This window comes from Zalophus californianus, chromosome 1, assembly GCF_009762305.2.
Source record: "Zalophus californianus isolate mZalCal1 chromosome 1, mZalCal1.pri.v2, whole genome shotgun sequence".
In the NCBI taxonomy this organism is placed as follows: Eukaryota; Metazoa; Chordata; class Mammalia; order Carnivora; family Otariidae; genus Zalophus; species Zalophus californianus.
Window position 1 is genome coordinate 87677613 of NC_045595.1, and position 20596 is coordinate 87698208.

General features: G+C 39.9%; 3 protein-coding genes across 24 annotated transcripts in view; 2 read left to right on the forward strand and 1 right to left on the reverse strand.

The window, feature by feature from the left end:
* The window catches only part of ATP2C1 (ATPase secretory pathway Ca2+ transporting 1), a 166089-nt gene extending 158484 nt beyond the window's left edge, over window positions 1-7605 (forward strand). For 7 of the 9 annotated variants that reach the window (XM_027583549.1, XM_027583550.2, XM_027583544.2 and 4 more), the window contains one exon: window positions 7031-7605. In XM_027583549.1, coding sequence (XP_027439350.1) covers window positions 7031-7126 — 96 coding nt within the window. In that variant the 3' untranslated portion in view covers window positions 7127-7605. Of the gene's footprint in view, window positions 1-6992 lie in introns of all 9 variants that reach the window. The other 2 variants (XM_035727662.1, XM_035727672.1) reach the window with 1 other exon arrangement.
* On the reverse strand, window positions 7085-18027 carry ASTE1 (asteroid homolog 1). 3 transcript variants are annotated; one of them, XM_027583565.2, is made up of 6 exons: window positions 17701-18021; window positions 16687-16781; window positions 15217-16542; window positions 9087-9297; window positions 7902-7961; window positions 7085-7218 (listed from the first exon to the last, which is right to left on the reverse strand). In XM_027583565.2, the coding sequence occupies exons 3-5, from the start codon at window positions 16519-16521 to the stop codon at window positions 7912-7914; spliced, it is 1566 nt and encodes a 521-aa protein (XP_027439366.1). In that variant the 5' UTR covers window positions 16522-16542; window positions 16687-16781; window positions 17701-18021; the 3' UTR covers window positions 7085-7218; window positions 7902-7911. The 3 variants fall into 3 exon arrangements, with proteins under 3 accessions (XP_027439366.1, XP_027439367.1, XP_027439368.1); XM_027583566.2 differs by lacking the exons at window positions 7902-7961; window positions 9087-9297 and having other exon boundaries at window positions 7092-7218; window positions 17701-18027; XM_027583567.1 differs by lacking the exons at window positions 7085-7218; window positions 7902-7961; window positions 9087-9297 and adding an exon at window positions 12852-14310 and having other exon boundaries at window positions 17701-18024.
* Window positions 18028-18074: 47 nt separating this feature from the next.
* The window catches only part of NEK11 (NIMA related kinase 11), a 243966-nt gene continuing 241444 nt past the window's right edge, over window positions 18075-20596 (forward strand). For 11 of the 12 annotated variants that reach the window (XR_003518009.2, XR_003518010.2, XM_027583557.2 and 8 more), the window contains exon 1: window positions 18077-18232. The gene's annotated coding sequence lies outside the window, so the exon portion shown is untranslated. Of the gene's footprint in view, window positions 18233-19719; window positions 19881-20596 lie in introns of all 12 variants that reach the window. The other variant, XM_027583555.2, reaches the window with a different exon arrangement.

The following is a 20596-nucleotide window of genomic DNA, read 5'->3' on the forward strand; positions in this document are numbered from 1 at the left end:
AAATAGCACCTCAGTTAATCCTCCAAAAAGCACCAGTTATATCAAAAAAACACAGCAGAAAAGTTTTCCTAATCTTGTATGCTAGCTCACGTGATGGCATAATTTTTTCACAAGTGATTCAGTCTTATAAATGATCAAAAATCCAGTGTTGATACGTTCTGATGAGCTTTTTTTTTTTAAAACAAAAACATTCCTACGTGTTTCCTGATCCTGATGACAATGAGTTATATTGTACATAGAAATCTCCCAAGTGTCTCCAAAGTCATAATGAGAAAATTATTGAAAATATGTATGTATACATGTATACGTATGTACATATACATGTACACATATGTATACACACAAATATATAAATATTGAAAGATTTTGCTATTTTAACCAGATATCTAAAATATTACCAAAACTAGTTTGGAATAAAAGTGATTGCATGTGCATTGCAACATGTTTGTGTGCAATTTGATTTTTCTCCCTGAAAACTAGATCCAGTGAAACAAGCTGGAAATACATTCATCTGCTTCTCCCATTTTAACAGACTGGTACATGGCCTGGCAATCATGCCTTTGAATTTAAAAACGTTCTTCCTCAGCATGAGGTCCTCACCTTAGAATTTTTATAGTTGGATGAACTTGAATTTTAGCAAATTTCAGACCTGGAAAGAAATGCCAAAGCAGCTTACCATGTATGGTTCAGAAAGCTGTTGCTGAAAGTGGGGAGGCATCTTTTTAATACATCTTTCCAAAATAAGTATTTAATTTCAAATTGTTACAAGGTGCAGAATCATTTCCAGCTGTCTTGAATGAAATGCATCAATGTATAAGACGTCAATGCAATATATACTAAGTACACTATATCCACCTCACTAAAAAATACAAGGTCACTATGTTTGGAGTCAGGTACTAGTGAGTGTTGTCCATTTATGGAAGTGAAATTGTTTCTGCTCGTCTTGGGGGTGACTGCTTTCCAGGTGCTGCTCTGGGTTCACGGAGTGCCAGCCAGCCAAATAACATGTGCTAGAGAGAGGTACCCAGTGAACTCTGGAAAGCCCACTAAGGGGAAAAACTCGCTTTGGCCTCCTTAGGATTATGGGGTAAGGCCAGGAGACAGCCCTGGCAGTTGCAGGAAGAGGAAATTCATAGGAAGTGGTCATATCTGCCATTAATTTTTTCCTTTTAAACATACCCAGTGCTCTTTCAAATTGGGTTTTAAAAACAATGCAGAAAATCCCTTGATAACAAGAAAAAAGGGCAGGAGGGGCACAAGTACCCACATGTGTGATAGTTCCTTCTGGTCTTTTTTCATTATTTTCTAAGGTTGAGCTTGGCTGCCTATTCACATTCTCTTGGCCCTTCTCCTTTTAGTGTGGCTTCAGCTGGACAGTTCTACTGAAGTTGCTTTAATGTTTTCACGTTCTTGTCCTCATGTTAGCCATATTTGATAGTGTTGATCTCCTTGCCTCTGCAAAATTTCTGCCATTAGCTCTGGCAGCCACTAATGTCACGGTGCTTTGATCTTTCTGCTCAGCCCCCTCGCCTTCTCAGATCCCTTGCTTTGCTCTTGGTCTTCTTGTGTGGATGTAACAATAATGGCTGGCATTCCTTACATGTTTCTAGTGCCAGGCACTGGGTGAAGTAACTTAAAAGTACATGTCGTTTTGTCTCTAACAATTTGAACTCTTTTGATCCTCATTTTACAGATAGGGTAACTGAGGCATCATCATTAATTCATTTATGCACAAAAGAAGAAAAGATAATTCTATTATCTTTTTTTTTTTTTAAGTTTTTGTCAGAGAGAGTGAGAACGAGCACACAAGCAGGGGGAGCTGCAGGCAGAGGCAGAGGGAGAAGCAGACTCCCCACTGAGCAGGGAGCCCGATGCAGGACTCGATCCCAGGACCCTGGGATTATGACCTGAACTGAAGGCAGATGCTTACCACCCAGGCATCCCAGAGGTCTTTATCTTCTAAAATCATAATTAATTTGAATTAGAATCTAAACTTAAATACTAAAACTAATTTGAATTTTGTCATGATCACTCATATTGAAAAGCCTTTAGAATTTATTGTTACAGGATATATACATTAAGCTTTCTAGGTCTAGCTATCTCATAAAGGGGTTGTACAAATGAAGTTCAAGTATAATTTTATCACAACTAGAATATGATTATATTAGTGTTTTTCTCTCTTTAGCTTTATTACTAAAATTTATTCATTTTATTTAAAGATTTATTTGAGAGAGAGTGAGAGCGAGAGAGAACGAGATTTCGAGCACAGAGAGAGAGAGAAGTAGACTCCCTGCTGAGCAGGGAGCCTGTTGCGGGACTCAATCCCAGGCCCTCAGGATCATGACCTGAGCCGATGACTGAGCCACCCAGGTGCTCCAATTTATTCATTTTAAAAAACTGTCCAGGGCGCCTGGGTGGCTCAGATGGTTAAGTGTCTGCCTTCGGCTCAGGTCATGATCCCAGGGTCCTGGGATCGAGTCCCGCATCGGGCTCCCTGCTCCTTGGGAGCCTGCTTCTCTGCTTCTCTCTCTCTCTCATGAATAAATAAATAAAATCTTAAAAAAAAAAAAAAAAAACTGTCCAGAGTCCCTTTGGTACTTAAACTGCTAATTGAAGACTTACATTTGCAAAGCCTCAGGTGGGCTTTCCTTAGCTAAAATTGAATCAGAAAGAGCAAGACCTAAAGACTTGATTAAAAACAGGAAACAAATTTTCCAAATAGAATATGGAATATATAACAATCTTCTTCTATAGAGGTGTTACAGTTGCCCCTGTATCTCATCTCAATTACATCCCTGTCTCTTAAAGCCAGGCTCAAAGCCAAATCTGAGAATCTTGTGCTTTAACCCGTCCTCACCTCGTGACTGCTCTTTATTGTAGCATTCAATCTGCTCTTTTGCCATTTTGTGGCTGACAGATTGCTTCATAAAATGTTCTTGTTATTTCATTGTGTGTTGTCTCCCCAAGCAGCTTATGTAAGTATGACTTTGGGGATCAGGTACTATGTCATATTTCTTTGGTAAACCCCTCAGATAGCTTGTGGAGTGCTTATGATCTCTCATGTATACATCCAGGAGAAGATCTATAATGGGGTGGGGTAACTCCTTAATTCTCAGAGAGTAAAAGTAAATGGACATTATTAGATTTTAACTCCTTCACTGCAAGGCTGGGTAATTTCAAGTAAATGGCCCTGATTGCAATGGTTAGAGAAGGGAACCTGACTTCAGTGTCTACTGAAGGAGGGGCCCCTTTGCTTGAAAAACTCTTTAATGAAAGAAAAATACGAGTGATATAATTCAGTTGACTTTTAATTAAACTCTGTAGCCCATACACTCTTCAGTTAGGTACCTGTCAAACCAGTTATGTGCCAAAGTGGAAGTAGAAATAGTTTTTCCTGCAAGGTTGGTGGTTTGCAAAAGCAGTGTTGATAGTAAAGCCAGGAAATAGGACATTCATGCTGGTGTAATTTCCAGATTGGACCCCAACTGCAAGAATCAGGAAAAAGAGAATTTTGATACAACAAAGGACTTAATGTGCTTGTAGTCTCCATTAGATTTACTATTTACTGGAAAAACACATATCAAAAATAGAGCATATGACTGTTTTTGATTCTTCTGTGAATAACCATCTCTTTAGAGACATAAAAAGAACTTTAGTACAGAGCCCCATGCACTCCTCCTAAAATAAAAATTTCCTTATTTCAAGAACTATTTATTTGAAACAAAAGCCAGTCTTTAGGGCTGAAAACTTTAGGAACAAGTAAGATTGTGTTTTTGCCAGTCAACACTTGGAAGGTGTGTATATAACACTGGCTGATGCTGAGCTTCCTCCCCTGAGTATGGTTCTCACTAGGGAAGTGGAGAGACTTGTTTGCCAGATGTTAGGAACTGAACATAGGCCTGTTCAGAATGGTAGCTTAAAACCATTTTTAAGGTTCTCACTGACGGAATATACCAGTGAGAGACTACAGAAGAAAGGAAATAACAATTTGTATGAATGCAAATAAAATAAAGGTTGGGAATCTACCTCCAGATCTCTAGATCTTGCCCAATTAGATTCATTCCACTTGCTTACTTTTCAAGTTCTTTATTTGGAACTGGCCAGCACTTTCACAATTCTCTTGGTACTTATAATTTTAGCAGCCTTGTATGTTCCAGAGCAGTGCCTTTCAAAGTCTTTTGACTGCAATCCACAGTAAGAAATACATTTTGCATAACCATTTAATATATGATATGTATGTCTGATGATTTCTACTTAAAAAATGCTGGTTATGACTCATTAATTTTATATCCCATTAATGGGTCAATACCTGCAGTAGAAAAAATGGCCTAAGATTCTGGTATTGCTGCATATATCACTAATCTAATTTTTTCATAGTGTTTCCTCCTTCTCTTCTAGATCTAGGAGCTCACGATGCTATTTCTTAACTTGTTGGAGCCATTACAGTTTTAACTTCTTTAAAACCTGGAGCATGTAAAGTGTTCCTAAGCCTGCCATGGTCTCATTTTCCTAGTACTTAAAGGTGTTTACTTTCTCTCTGGCACCCTCACTTTTCTCTTCCAAGGCCTCAGACCTTTCAGAATAAAGGATGAAGAGGAAACAGTTGAGAAAAAAATAAATGTTTTAAAATAATAACCCAGCTTCTGCTTATATATAGGAAATAATTGAAGTAGGACTTCTGTTCTTTTTGGAAACAAAGCTGGCTGAATTGCTGCAATGTAAACGTTATGGACTTTCTGAAATGGAACATAAGAAGTACAAACATGCTTTCAAGTGTGTTTAAGAAAATACAGAAGTTTCTTAAATCAGGTTGTATTTATTAAAAGCAGAATACAAAATACCTTGGGATTCAAAGGTTGCCTCTTACAATGTTTATTCCCTAACAGATTCTAAATAAAACAGTTAATCATTTCAAGGGAGGTAACAAAAGTTTTAAGAATTATACATCTGGTTGCAGACTGAGTTTATTCAAGCTCTGAGACCTCAATTTGTTCCTCCAAGTTTTCAACCATTAATAGCCCAAAACGATTGCTTCCCTCATACAAGCATCTAGTGTCTGAGGTGGTTCCCACTCTGTTTTTTGACCAGCTGGTACTGTGTTTCTTTTGCCTTCTTTTTTTTGAATTTGATTTACCCTTTGGTAGGAATAATTCAGCAGGGGCATATGACCTTGTGGCATTGAACAGATGTTCATATAGTTGCTTTGCCTCAGGGCACATGCTCAGGAGACTTTCTACAGAAGTTGATGTTAGCAGTTGTTGGCATAGTCCATGCACCAGGCTTCCACTATAGAGTCTGTTCAACGGGAGAGAAAAGTGTGTTGGTAAAGCATAGGTTCGGTGCAGAGACAACGGTCATTAACATTGGCTTCAACAAATGCAGCTAAACATTGAGAATGCTTCTTGCTTCTATAAAATTATTATTAAAATTACTTAAAACCTGTTCCTTGAAGGAAGGAATGGAGCTGTTATTAAAAACTTGGCTGATGATATTTAAAAACTTTATTATCAAAAAATGATAGATGCTTGCTAGTTCTGCAACCAGCCAAAAGTTGAGCAGGCCTCTTAACACTTCAAAGAAAAGGAATTAAAAATGTCCGATACACCAAATAGGCCATCTGTTGAAATATGAGAAAATTTAGTGGCATCATTTGCAAGTTCACTGATTGACCTGCACTGAGAACCTACTTCAGAAATATAAGATGGGATTAAATGGAAACCACAAATTTTATAACTTAATGTCAGAGTTGATCAACTGGTGCCTTTGCAACTGATACAGAACCATCATTTAATCAGTGTAAGATCATCATTTAATAAGCTCTAGTAATGCTGAGATACAAGAAGAGTCCTGCTGAAATCATGAAGAGAACTGTTTGGTCTTTTTTCTCTGTTCTGTTGTAAAGGGATCTGTGGTAGCTAGACAGGATCCAGTCAAGAATGACCTAAATTATTTAAGGAAAGGCATAAAGAATCCATAGGTCAAAGGCCAATTAATCTTACTGGTGGTAGGTTCTAGGGTTAGCTCAGATATTAGGCCCAGGGACGTATTAACAATATTTACTGCTTAGGAAGCTTTATACCTTAAAACATTTAAAGTCACACCAGCATATTTTATATGCTTCAATTCATGTATCACTCATTTACTTGACAAATATTTGAGTACTTACTATATGTTAGGCCCTGGGGCTACAAAAGTAAATAAAACAGCTAAGTCCCTGTCCTCACAGAGCTTACATTCAAGTGGGGAGAGACAAAGCATATCTATAATCTCAGCTCCATTCGCTAACTCCCCTTTATCTTCCTCCCTCTGGATTTCCTGGATGGACAATCACCAGGATGTCCCAATCCACTGAATGTAGCACTTTTTCACTGGCCCACACTCTACTACTATCTTATCCAGCTTCAACTCCATAGTCCAACATAATCACTTCCTGGCAACAGGCTGCCTCTCCCTTCTTCATACTTACCTGGCAAAACAAAAACCCTAGATAAAGTTCACTGAAGCATCTAATAGTCATCTCACTAGAATAAGCTCCATGACAACAGAAATTTAAAAATGTTCACTACACTCTAGCACAGAGTAGGCATTTAATAAATATTTGAGTATGTGAACAGTATGCCAGGTGGTAAGAAATGGAATTTACAAAAATCCAAGAGAGTAATAGGACTACAGTGACTGGAAGTAGAGAATAATATTCTAGAAGGGTAATCAGAAAAAGCCTTAATAAAGTGGTATTTGAATAAAGACCTGAGAGAAATGAAGGAATGAGTTATATCCTACCAACTGCCTCTTTTTTTACTTTAAGGGGCTGGCTTTTTAATCTTTGATCTAATCATGGAAACTTTTTGGGAGTATGGAAAAAATTAGTATTTCTCCTGTTTCTAGCTCTTCAGCTATAATAGTGATCCAAGACCAATTATACTAAGATTAATTTTTTAAACATAACTTAATGTGCTTTAAGTATAAATAAAAGTATTTACTTCTGTGTGCAGCCATCTGAACTAGTTTCCCGTGGTGCTTACCGAGTTAGGTCTGGTTCCGGGAGAGGAGTGGACAGCAGCTGATTGAGATACATCCCCATCTGCAGACAGCACTGCCACTGACAGAAGATGTGAGCTGTGTCTAAGTCCAGTCTCGTGCCCGGCCGCGTCTGCTCCTTCACTCTTTGGAATTCTTCATACAGCATCCTAGCACCATCTTCCCGCAGATCTTCCTTATCTAGACAAAGAAACAACCCAAGGGCAGTATTTCCAAAAACACTGTATAGCTTGTAATTTTCTCTCTATATATAGGACTTTGAATTCCCTAAAGAAAAAAAATTAGTTTAAATAACCAAAATGCTTTTCTCTTCTGGCTCTTTACTATTTTAATGTCAATGTGAAAGCCTTGCTGTGTAAATTGAAATATTTATACTGAAATGCCTTTTTAATGACAACCTCTTAACTTTATTCAACTCCAAAGTACTTATTTTTTTTCCTTAAAATAATATCTCTTCCACTGGTTTACTACCTGACGTTAAACACATCTGCATCTGAACTCTCCAAACCTTAAATCTGTCTCTCTGAAAAATACAAATTACTATTAAATATCATTCTCTTCACTGTTCTCGTTCACTAAGTTTCCTTCCATGGAGGCCCCTATTCTATAGTGCACTTAACACAGCCTCTGTGTTCAAAGCACACTTTAACTTCTGCTTTGTGGGAGGAAAACAAAAGCATGACTCAAGGAGAATATGGTCAGTCATCTACTTCACACATAGAGGATAAGAGGCAAGAAGCAACACACCCTAGGAAACGAAGAGTGCTGCGTGCGTTCAACTGTAAGCTTCTGCACGTTTGCTTGTGCAGGGGCATACAAAATGATACTGGACCCAACTGGAAAGTAAGAAAAAGGAGGCCCACCTTTTACCAATTAGCGAGCAGCAAGGCACTGAGCCTGCCTGGGTGCGGGGTCCACAATTCCTAAAAGAAAAGAAACAGACCCTTGACATGCCCCTTCTGTTGGACTCAGGTAAAAACTTCCCAGGCTTGTGCCCTGAGAATGTTCTTAAACTACAGTTATTATTCAATGAGAGAAAACTTAATAGTGGGCCTTAACTTGTTTGGCATTAAGTTGGCTGTCCTAGAACAATAGTGCCTTCTGACAACTACTCTCACACTTGGGGGTCCTGGAATCTAGACTAGTTCACTCTCATTTAACTTATTTTAAAAAGTAAACTCCAGAGCAGCACTATCCACCAGAACTTTCAGCAGTGATGGAAATGTTCTGTATCTGTGCTGTCCAATTCAGTCTCTAGCCATATGTGGCTACTGAGCACTTGAAACGTGCCTGGTGTCAAGGAGAAGCTGAAGTTTTAATTTAAATAGCCACACGTTACTAGCAGCCATTACATTAGATATTAGCACTGTTTTGGAGTGTGACAATGATTATACATGTTTAGATAAAGTGTTAAAGCATTCATAATCTTTTAAAGGGAGTAATTCCACTAGAGAATTGAAGTGCTCCAATGCATCCTCATTTATTTCACCTGATACTTGAATGCAGCTGAAACTGCCTTAAAGTGTATTTCTATTATAGAAAGAAAAGTTATTATTTCTACCATCACTAACACACTAATTGAAACTTACAGTGGAGAGAAAGTAAAAAAAAAAAAAAGCATGAATGTTTATTATGGTTGTAGGTATTCAGAAGTTTCACCAATGGACAATTTTAAATCGGTTTCTAGTGATGATGTTGCCACTCTATTGATAGGGCCAGTGTACACGGAATACAGAATATAACTGGCACATTATACATTCACACTTCATAGATTAAAGCATTAGGTGCCACAGAGGAGGTGGGATTAGGCAGTATCAGCACATCTTCACTGCTATGCTGTTGTAGTCAAGCTCTACAGCACAGAGCCTGGCACACAGAAGTGCTCAAAAACATCTGCCAATGAATGAGTGCTATTTGAGTGCCTCTTCCTAAGTTCTGGATATAACTGATGGGAGTAAATAATCCAGAATTTTTTTTTTCATTTCTTTAAACTTGATTATATGCAAGTAACATGCAAATATATACTCCTGGAATTTCCAGATACCTACCAGGGCTGGTTATCATGGCATGCAAGGGCCCCATCAGCATCCCTAGCAGTAAGGCCTGCAGGTGATGTAGCTTTGCCTTGGACTCTGTGTGCTGCAACCAGTAGCAACTGACAGAAATGGGCAGCTTCAGTGAAGAAGGGATTGATTCCAGGATGGTCCATTTCACCTTCAGGGTGTCTAACAGAAGTATCTGCCGTTTGGCCAGGGACAGCTGAAAATACATACCAAACATCCTCCAAGTTACTCTGGGGAATGTCTGTTTTGTTGTTTTTGTTTTTTTCCCCCCTAGTATGAAGAGAATTTAATGCAAATGAATTGCTCTGTCAGTTTATCATCTTCCTGTGGAAAGAAATCAGCCACATTCAAAGCATTTAAAAACTGGGTGCTTAATAAATATGGTTGAATGGATATATTGTCTACCCTCACTACACAGTCCTTGCTCATGTCATTCCATCCTCCATGTAGGCTGGTGAACATCTTCAGTGGATATATCACTTGGGAAGCTTGTTAAAAAATTCAGTCCTCAGGTCCCACCCCCTAAATTTTGATTCAGTAAATAGGCAAGGAACCCAGGAATCTGAATTTTAACTATTCTGCTTTGAGAAACAAAGATCTATACTTAACCCTACTCTTACTTGCCAGTGAATATTGAGGCCCCACCTTCTTCATGGTACCATTACCGATCACCTCTAGAAGGCAAACTTAGATTATATGCATATCATACAATCTTCTGTTTGTTTGGGTCCTGTCTCATGTCCCTACCCAGGTCAATGTTTTATTATCTTTTTCTTTTCCCACACAGATTGTTCCAGGGTAGTTGCTTGTAGGTGAGAGAGATATTCAAGGGAGATGGTAATATTTAAGGACTACCTCACTGTGCTTGCAATAACACACCACACTCACTTTTAATCCATGCTTTAGAGTGCACTTCAAATAAAAGTTAACAGCTATGAGGGTTTCAGGCTTCTTGAAATAACTTTATCTTAATGAATCTTAAGAACCGTAAGGGACCTTTTAGATCACACACTTCTACAAATAAGGAAATTAGGACCATTAAAAGGACACCTTCAGAAGAACTTTATGATCAAACTTTGAGAGAAAAAGAGTTGTATTCCTAGTGTCTACATGCAGCCAGAAAATGATTTCTTTCTTAACTTTTCTGAAAGGATGAAACAATTGCTCAGCATCTAAAACCTAGTTTGTAGTCAATCATTGTGTTGACAGCTGGGAATGGACATGTTAACCTGAAATAAAACACATCAAAACAAAATAGTTTCATCCCTGATGCATGACAGTATTAGACAATTATTTATAAACACTGGTTTTAAAATTTTGATACTGATAAGCTTTTTAAAATTAGAAATATGCAAAATGCTTTACAGTATAATCAATCACTCCTATGGGAAGTAGCAATTAACTACTTAAATTTAGAGTAAAACAAAAACTATGATCTCAACTGGTAGGAAAGCACAGCAAGTAAAGCTAAACATGAATTATTTTCTGATATACAATGCTTTAATTATTGGATTATCTAGCCAAGTTACAACTTTTATGAACAAAGTGGAGTTTGGGCTTTGACTTTAGAGGTGTTCTGTCTCTCACTAACTGTACAGCACTGGGCAAGTTTCTGAGCTTTTGTACAGTCAGTCTGATTATCTGTAAATGGGCTTATAATGAATTAGACAAGATTTTTCATGAAATCCACCAGTTCTCAGCCCCTTCCAAAAGAGGAACTGCTCTGCTCAGAGCTCTTAAATCTGGTTAGGTTTTATCCCACGTGACAACTCCTTTCCCTTACCCGGAGGTGAAGGAAAGCACAAACGTGTAGAAGAAAACCCCACAGAGAAACAAGAGACACCCAGAGAGAGGCTGGTCTTGGCACTGTCTTACTCCCAAAGAATAATCCACTTCCATCTCTCCTTATGATTAACCTCTCCTTGGTTAACTTAAGCGGAGCTCTATCCACTGCAACTAAGATACCAAAATGGAAACCCTACCCTATGTGGTTACTGTGGGAATTAAATAAATATAAAGTTTCTATTACAACAGCTGGCACAAGGCAGATCAAGTATTATTACTACCTCCAAGTGAACAGATAACTATCACAAAATTTGTTTGTATACCTGCATTTGTCTTTGGAATCACATTTGCGCCTGATACCATTTAGAATTATCATGGGCTAATTAGAGTTAGCAACACTGAGCTAAATACAGAATTGATGAGTTTATGTCTAGGGAAAACTGAAAGATCTCACCACACAGTAAACTAGAATTTCACACTATTTTGAATACAGGTAAGTGATGAGAACACTTGTCATCTCCGCTTAGCAAGGAGTATAATCAGCATGCTACACTCACTGACTCAACTGGATTTTTATATGGGGGAAAACGTGTCCTGATCCCTATGTCACACCATACACAAAAAATCAGTTGTAGATAGACCACAGATCTAAATATGAAAGGCAAAAAAAACTGTCATGACCTTGAAGTAGGCAGTAATTTTCTAAGTAGGTCCCAGAAAATGATAATCATAAATAATAAAAAAATTGGACTATATTAAAAACTTGTTCATCAAAACATACTAGAGTGAAAAGAACCTACAGAATGTGAGTCTGTTCAGATGTCATTTGACAAAGGACCCATATATAGAAATAAAAAGCCAACAGAAAAATGGGCAAAAGACTGAAAAAATTATATAACAATATCCAAATGGCCAATGGACACATAAAAGGTGCTCAAATAAGTCATCGGAGAAATGCAAATTAACACCCACCAAACTGGCTAAAATGACGCCACTATACAAACAGAACAGCTAAAAAAATTTTTAAAGGATAAAAAAGTGTCAGGAAGGGAGTAAATTAAGAGGAACCCTCATAAGCTGCTGGTGGGATTAATTGGCTAAACCACCTTGCAAGACCATTGGCCATGTATCTTATAAACTGAACAGACGCATATCTTCTGACCTGCCACTCCTAGTGGTATATGCAATAGAAATGTGTCCATATTTTCAATAAATGATGTGCACCAGAATGTTCATAGCACTATTCATAATTGCCCAAACTGCAAACTACCCACATGCCCAACACCTGGAAAATGGGTAAGTCAACTGTGGTGTATTCCCACACAGCAATGAGATATAAATGATCTACAGCTTCTCACAGTGATGTGAATCTCACAAACATGCTGAATAAAAGAAGACAGATGAGAGAACTCATATCCCATTTTTATAAGATATAAAAAGTTAAAACTATTCAATGTTATTACAGGTCTGGATAGTGATTACAGGAGGTGGGAGAGGGGATGCTTGAACCAGGCATTAGGAAAAGCTGTTGGGGTGCTGATAATGTGTCTTCATCTGGGTGTTTTTTACATGGAAGTGTCGAGTTGGTGAAAATCCATCAAGCTGTACAATCGTCTGTGTACTTTGCTATGTACATACTCAGGGAGGGATGAATTGCAGAGAGGCAAGGGGAAACTTTTAGGAGTGATGCATACATTCATTATTTTAATTGCAAGATGGATTCACAAATGTAAACATAAACTCATCAAAACGCACACTTTAAATATGGGCACTTCCACTGTACATCATTTCTCGATAAAGCCATAAACTTTTTTTTTTTAAGATTTTATTTGCCAGAGATATACTGAGAGAGGGAACACAAGCAGGGGGAGTGGGAGAGGGAGAAGCAGGCTTCCCACGGAGCAGGGAGCCCGGTGAGGGGCTCGATCCCAGGACCCTGGGATCATGACCTAAGCCGAAGGCAGATGCTTAACTACTGAGCCACCCAGGCGCCTGTATAAAAAGTTTGAAAAACTCTCCAACACAGCACCATTTATGTTGTGAGGAGAAATAATTTTAACAAAATACCATCATTTAGAATGTTGCTAATTTCAATTTTATTGGTATGGGTAAAGTTTTAATCCCTCTGTTTGGAATTTGACCTATGCTCAACTTTCTACTTCTGTAACCCTGGAAACGTGATAAAGTTAGTTGTTTTACTTAGCATGGTAATAATGACTCTTGTAAAACTGCATCTAGATTTGAACTATAAATGAACTGTAAACACCAAATGGGGATATCATATCATGGGGCTTCATTGAGCACAGTGACCTATAATTAGGCATGGCCCTGCAGGGAGCCTGGAAGCTATGTTTATGGAATTGTTACAAAAAAAGGAGGGGGAAGGAGGCCAGTGAGACCTTTTCTTTCTTTAACTGAGATATAATTCACATGTTATAAATTCACCCTTTTATTTTAATTTTAATTTTTTTATGGTCAGTTAGCCACTGTATAGTACATCATTAGTTTTTGATGTAGCGTTCAGTGATTCATTAGTTGCATATAACACCCAGTGCTCATCACAACACTGTGATATACCCTGTTAATACCCATTACCCTGTTAACCCCATCTCCCCAACCCCCTGTCCTCTGAAACCCTAAACTGATTTTAGTGTTATTTATAAGCTTGTGCAACCATCACTAATTCCAGAACATTTCAGCACCCCCCAAAAGAAACACTGTTCCCATTAGCAGTCATTCCTCATTGCTAAAGAGGCACTGATACCCACCTGATGTGGATCTCATTTCCTCCTGCCTGAGCTGGCACTAGTGGGAAGATCAAAGAATTTAGTCCCTAGCCAACAGAGTAAGCCAGCTATTGGCATTACTACATTTTCGGCTGGATAATGCTTGTTCTTGGGGGAGCTGTCCGGTGCATTTTAAGATGTTCAGCAGCATGCTCGGCCCCTCCCTCCCCCAACCACCTAAGTAGTGATAATCGAAAGTGTCTCCAGACATTGCCAAATGTCCCCTGTGGGAGGTAGGGGGACAAATCATCCCAGTGGAGAACCATTGGTGGAAACCGTTGCAAAAACTTCCACAAGAAAGAAAATCCTGATTCAAACTGCTGGGAAGCTACAGCTGCTGTCCTACATGCTTGAGTAGACCTACCAGGAATGGTCTATGAGAGTCTCATGAATCTGAATATTAGTTGAATTTAAGAAAACTCAATAGGCACTGCAATTGGTGTTTATCTGCATTTAATTTGTAAATTTAATTGTGTTAGCATAAGCAGTTTCATATTTATAATTTTTCTGAGAGAGAGAGTGAGCCCAAGCAAGGATGTGAGCAGGGAGGGGCAGAGAGAGAATCTTGAGCAGGTTCCATAGCCAGCGCAGAGCCCTTCTCGGGGCTCGATCTCAGGACCCTGAGATCATGACTGGAGCTGAAATCAAGAGTCAGATGCTTAACTGACTGAGTCACCTAGGTGCCCCTCTATTTATAATTTTTTTTTTTTTTTAGATTTTATTTATTTGACAGAGAGAAACATAGCGAGAGAGGGAACACAAGCAGGGGGAGCGGGAGAGGGAGAAGCAGGCTTCCCGCCGAGCAGGGAGCCCGATGTGGGGCTTGATCCCAGGACCCTGGGATCATGACCTGAGCCGAAGGCAGACGCTTAACGACTGAGCCACCCAGGTGCCCCTCTATTTATAATTTTTAATATATTTATGTAATATTACAAACAATATTAACACTGGGATCCATAAATTATTTTTTACCTTGAAAAGTGGATTGGTTTGAGTGTTACTCAGGTTTAAACAACACTGAGTTAGGCTAAGAATCATAATTTCAATATCAAACTAATCATCATAATGCTGTAAACCTAAAGCCTAAGAAAAAGATCCTCACCGATAAAATGAAAAATTAGACCCAAGCATTAGTATTAATCTTGTTAATTGAAATCTGATGCAGTCTAAGATATTCATTATGCCTATGATCAATATCTTCAAGGCACACTTCTTTTTGCAGCTCAGAATTTTTCCTTTTTTTCTAAAGGCACATGACCCCAATTTATTAACAGTATCAACAGAGTAGTAGTAATAACTGCAAAATAACACAGACTACTGAAGTAGACTGGAAATGGCAGATCTGGGGCTAAAAACCTGGGTTTGACTGCAACTCTCTGGCTGACATATCACACAGTAACCTACTTTGAGTCCTAGTTTTCTCAGCTATGAAATGGGGGGACTAGAACCAACCTCATTTGGTTACATTAAGAGAGATAATATGCATGAAAGCACTTTTTAACCTGTAAGATGCTTTACAAAAATTAGATTAGTGTTACACTTACCTCAGTCAATTTCCTTAAGTCAGAATGATCCTTGGACAGTTCTACTGCATTAACAATCGATGTTTTGATATTTTTATTAATCCTTTCCATTTCGCTGAAAGCTAGAGGCTGAGAAGGCAATGCATTCCAGGACATATTTTCCAGATGTGGAGAGGCATTCAAAAGAAGCCCATAGATGATTTGCCGGATGGGCAGAGATACTCTGTGGGCATTTGGTTGCTGCATATTTTCCACCTGTGTGTGAAGAATGGTCCTTCTTAGCACCAAAGCATCGCTGATGAAAGGAGATAGCTGGCCTTTGGCCAAAGCCACTAATACCCATTCTGGTAAATCCAGATTCAAGGCGGCTGGACAGGCGTAAGTACCATACTGGAAAAAGTCCTGCAGCTTCACCTGAGATTGCTTGTATTCTTCCATGGAACAGCAGAGAATTTCCTTAACATTTTCACGATCCTTTTTGGGGAGATATTCCAGAACATTATCCAGTGCTTCAGTAGGGTCGGCAAAATGAGATAACCAATTCAGAAGTCCCCAAACTCGGTGATGTCTCCTCCCCTTAGAACTGGTAGCTCCAAGAGGAAGACGTACTTTACTTAAGAATGTCTCTATGATGGGCAGATTAATATGATCATTTCCACATAGCACCGCAAAGAGAGGCAGTAGGGCTTTATTCATATTGCTGAAATGATGGCAGAGTGCATCAAGGGAAAAGCACTTGGCAGGGATATAGCAGTCTTGTGTGCCTTTGGCAGTGTTCACATTTCTCCACTGAAAGCTATTCAATGGGCAAAACCCAGTTTTTAGGTCAAAGATGCAAAAGTCACTATCTGATGATAACACAGGGCAATTCCAATGATTAGCCAATGTCATAATGTCCCGATCTGCTTCTGAAAAGCATTGGACAAAACACACCTGTAGCTTGACCAAAACCTGTATGAACACTTCCCGGATGAGTAAAGGACACACATACCCACCCCCACCAACAGAAAGGGAATGAGCCATCTGGATCTTCTCTCTAGCTCGATCCTTTAAAGTTTTAAGCTTTTTATCAGAAATGTCACATCCTCCATCTAATACAACATATGGACAGATATTACAAGCAAACAGTGATTCAAAGAATTTTTGTGCAACATCTGCAAAAGAATCATAGTCCCCTCCATACCGAAGTTCCAAGTTTGAGTTGAAGCAAAGCCGATGGAAGAGAGCATAGCCATCAATGACAATTTTTGTGTCTCGCAACTTCAAATCAGTGAAGAACTCATTACTATGATCTTCCACAAAACTCATTAGTCCTCGAATACCCATGATGACTATCTGAAGAACTGCCTGTTTAGAACAACAAAACACACTTTCAATTGATGCTGTTTACTGTGGACCAAGTCATCATTTCCAGCACCACAAACCCAACAGCAAATATTATGAACGGCTCTTTAAACAGAACATACTAGGTGTTAGCATATCAATTCTTACCTAGGTGCTCAAGCAGCTCTCCCCATGTGTAACAAGGCACAAATGCAATGGTTTCATGGAGTTTAATCTCTGGATAGGGATGGAGGCTGTTGGTTCTAAAAGAAAATCAGTTGAAGTCCATTACTGACATACTAATAGAGACTACTGTGGACTCTGATATTGAGATAGGTAACGGTCACCATCTTGCAACACAGAATATTTGTGTAGGGCCAAAATAAAAAGTCCTAAGCTATAAAAATGATACCCTCCTCAGTCTCATAATTAATAAATCAGAGAGCACTGGGCTTCAGTTAACGAAAGTGTATAGGGTCAATGATATGGATCCAGTTTTTCTTTATTGACAATCAGAGTCTGGGAATTTCCTTTAGGCCTTGGCTTGTGTTAGGTCCCATCTTAATTGGCACAGTTTTGAGTAAGGAAAATTACTGCTTCATAAGCATGCAGGAGCTTACTCTCCAGTTTCACCCTAACCAGAGGCTCTTTCCATTTTCTTGTCTTTGCATATCTGGTTCAGTACCAAGAGTATAGTTCCTTATCTGGCTAACTTAAGTCACAGGATGTGTGTTACTAGCTTTTCCGTTGGCCTCACACTCCAGTATGGCTCAGCATGGCACTGTATTTAAAACCATGAGATTTTGTCAATCATGGATTTCTTTTGCATTAACTTTAATTTTTAAATATATTGCATTAAAATATATTTATCTTGATTACAAATTTTTGGGGTACCTTCTTGCATTTTGCGCCCAACTCATTTCACCCTAATTTTAGCCCAACCCTCAGCACCTTATCCGGCATAGCAATTATTTATGTCTTGTAAAGCTTATGCGAACAGAGGCCATGTCAACTCATCCTAAACCAATTACAGGACCTTGCAACAACAGTTGTTGAACAAATGCGAGCTGGTTAGGAGAAAGGCGCACAAAAGGTCTGATGTTAGTCGTCAAACACAGGCCTTCATACATCACGCCACCACAACCCTTACAACTCGCTACCCGGACCAGCAGCAGAGCCCACCTGCATCTTCCTCCCAGAGCACCAGCCCTTCCATTAAAAGACTGCGGGAGCCACTGCTGGAAACGCCCGCACGTGAGAGAGACTCCAACCTCAAGAGCGGGAACCGGAAGTCTCCGGGTATGACGTCACTGGGAAGCTCAGTTCCATGAAGCCAGTGGTGCCAGACTGCGCCGGGGGCAGGTGCTCCCGGGCCTGGAGGCGCGAGGTCTATAAAGGAGGACCGGGAAGTAAGCTCCGAAATGGCGGCTGTCAGGTTAGGAAAGCCAAGCCGCTCGGGCCTGATCGTCTTTCCCCGCCCACTTGGGTCGGCGCACACTTCCGCCTCGGGGACCCGCACTGGGCCGCCTCGCTCAGGCTTCCCAGCATGCCCCACGCTGTCTCCCTGGCAACGGCGCCCAACAGCGGTGCCGGGAGGTCCTGGAGCTCGGCGGCTCGGCTGCACCTACGTGAGACCTGCCCAACATACGTCCCAATTACTGGTGGGACTGTGGGCGTGTCCCGGCCGCCGCTCCTCAGCCCTCGACACCGAAAGGTATGCGAAAGGCGAAGGGCGCTCCTCGGGGCGTGCCGGGCTCCCCAAAGCGGGGGAAGGTGATGGCTTCAGGCTGCCCCAGCCGGGATCCCCATCAGTGGGCCTCCATGCCCGCGACCTCTTCACTTCCCTCAGCTCCTTTCCTCCCGGGTCTGATCCAGTCTCCGGAGAATCAGTGTTGCCGGCGCCTTCTCCATATAGGTTAACCCGCTTTGCGAAAATGTAATTTTTTTTTTTAAAGTAGTTGAGGCAAGGAATGTTCGTTAGACCTTTAAGGTTAGCGTTCTACTTTAGCAGAATCTGGTGTCAAATTTGCTTCCTCTCATTTATTACCAGTGAGAGAACTACTTGACTTCAACCTGTGATACACTCTCCTTCCCTTGCCTTTTGCCCCCAACCAGCTAGTTTTACCTCCAAGGGTCAGTTTGCAGGAGGTAACCTGTCACCTTTCTCACGGTGCCCATCCAACTTTATAAATCTTCTCTTCCCTCCTCTCACCACCCCCCCCCCCCTTTTTTCCCCTCCTTTGGGCAACAGTCGGTCTGCCGGACGCTTGTTTGCCTTAACAAACCGTATTGAACACCCACTCTGTGACGGGAGCCAAGGATACAAAGATAGGGTGTGTTCCTGACGCTCAACTTCATTCACAACCTTCATGAGGTGGGGGCGAGGGAACGTTGACAAATGAACAGATAGTTCTAGAATCTAGATGGCAGGTGACCTACTAGGGTAGCTCTGTGGTTGCACAGAGCCGATTAATGGAGTCGATGGCCTAAAGGTGGACTGGGGAAGGGGGTGGCAGGGCTGAGTCTGGGAACCTAGTCCCAAAGTACTCTGAGGGCCTGGCCAGACTGCGTAGATGACATTGCTGGGTTTAAAAGCTCCTTTACAGGGCGCCTGGGTGGCTCAGATGGTTAAGCGTCTGCCTTCGGTCATGATCCCAGAGTCCTGGGATCGAGTCCCGCTTTGGGCTCCCTGCTCCTTGGGAGCCTACTTCTCCCTCTGCCTCGCTATCTCATGAATAAATAAAATATTAAAAAATAAATGTTATTAAAAAAAATAAAAGCTCATTTACAAATAGGAGTCCATGGAAGATTGGACTTCTCAGAACTGTTCTGTCCTTCACTAAACGTTATCTCATCCCTAAAATAAGGAAAATTACTGGGTGATCGGAAGGGTTCTTTTCGGTTGAAAAGGCTCAGTCCATATATTTTTCTTAACACCTTAATTTGGCCAGAAAGTAGCACTTTTATGGGAGCACAGAAAGCAGACAAAATACACATATAGAGGCCTGCTCTCCAGTTGTTTTTTCAATAGTAGATTCCACTAGTATTTTCTGTGATCTTGATATTCTGACATAATTTTTTATTTATTCAGAGGTTTTGAGGTATGGGCCCCAGCTCTGAAGTTCCAACCCAATGCTGTTGTTGTTTAGTGTGAGCTCATAGCCACCAGATGATTTGGTTTCTTTCTTCCCTTTTTTTAAGGTTTTATTTTTAAGTAATCTCCACACCTGACATGGGGCTCAAACGCACAACTCCGATATCAAGAGTGGCATGCTCTACCCACTGAACCAGCAAGGCACACCCCTCTTTTTAATTTTTTTTTTTTTAAGGCTGGTTACTAGAATACTTCTCACTGGCATCAGGTAAAACTTAACTGATTAATGCATTATTTCAAGAAGAAAAATGCTGTAAATGGACATTTACTGTTTATGCTTAAATTTGAGGATTTTTGTAATTGTCACCACCATGTGAAGCTTGTTCATACACCCCAAACTACACAGATAGCATCTTGTTTTATCATTATACACAATAAGTTTTTGTGTTAGAGCTTTGGAATAGTTGAATATGGGAACTTGACTCCAAGGCATAGGCAGTCTTCAATTTAAAATCATGTTTTCTTAGATTTTAAACAAAACCCACTTTTCATGATAACTAACAAAACATTTTACATTTTGATGAAATAAAAGTGATTTTACTGGGCATACACTCATATGAAGCAGTCCTACTTTTCATAATCCTGCTGTATATTTATAGTTCCTTGAGGAATTACAACACATTTATATTCAACTATCATAAAATACAATTTGTGGTTTGAACCGCATTTGCACACTTCTTGTTTCCAATCCAGAGTGATTGCTCTATACACAGTGTGTATAATAACTTCAGAAACTGGACCAGAATTTGTTTAGGATGGGAAAAAAATTCTGAAATCTTTATTCCTCTTCACATCTCTTCTAATAAATGCAAATACCATGGTTTAATGCCTACAGAAAAAATTCTATGCTAATTTCTAGTTTAATCCGAACTCACTATTTGTTAATCAAAACAGACATAAGGTGGGAAGAATTACAAAAAGATT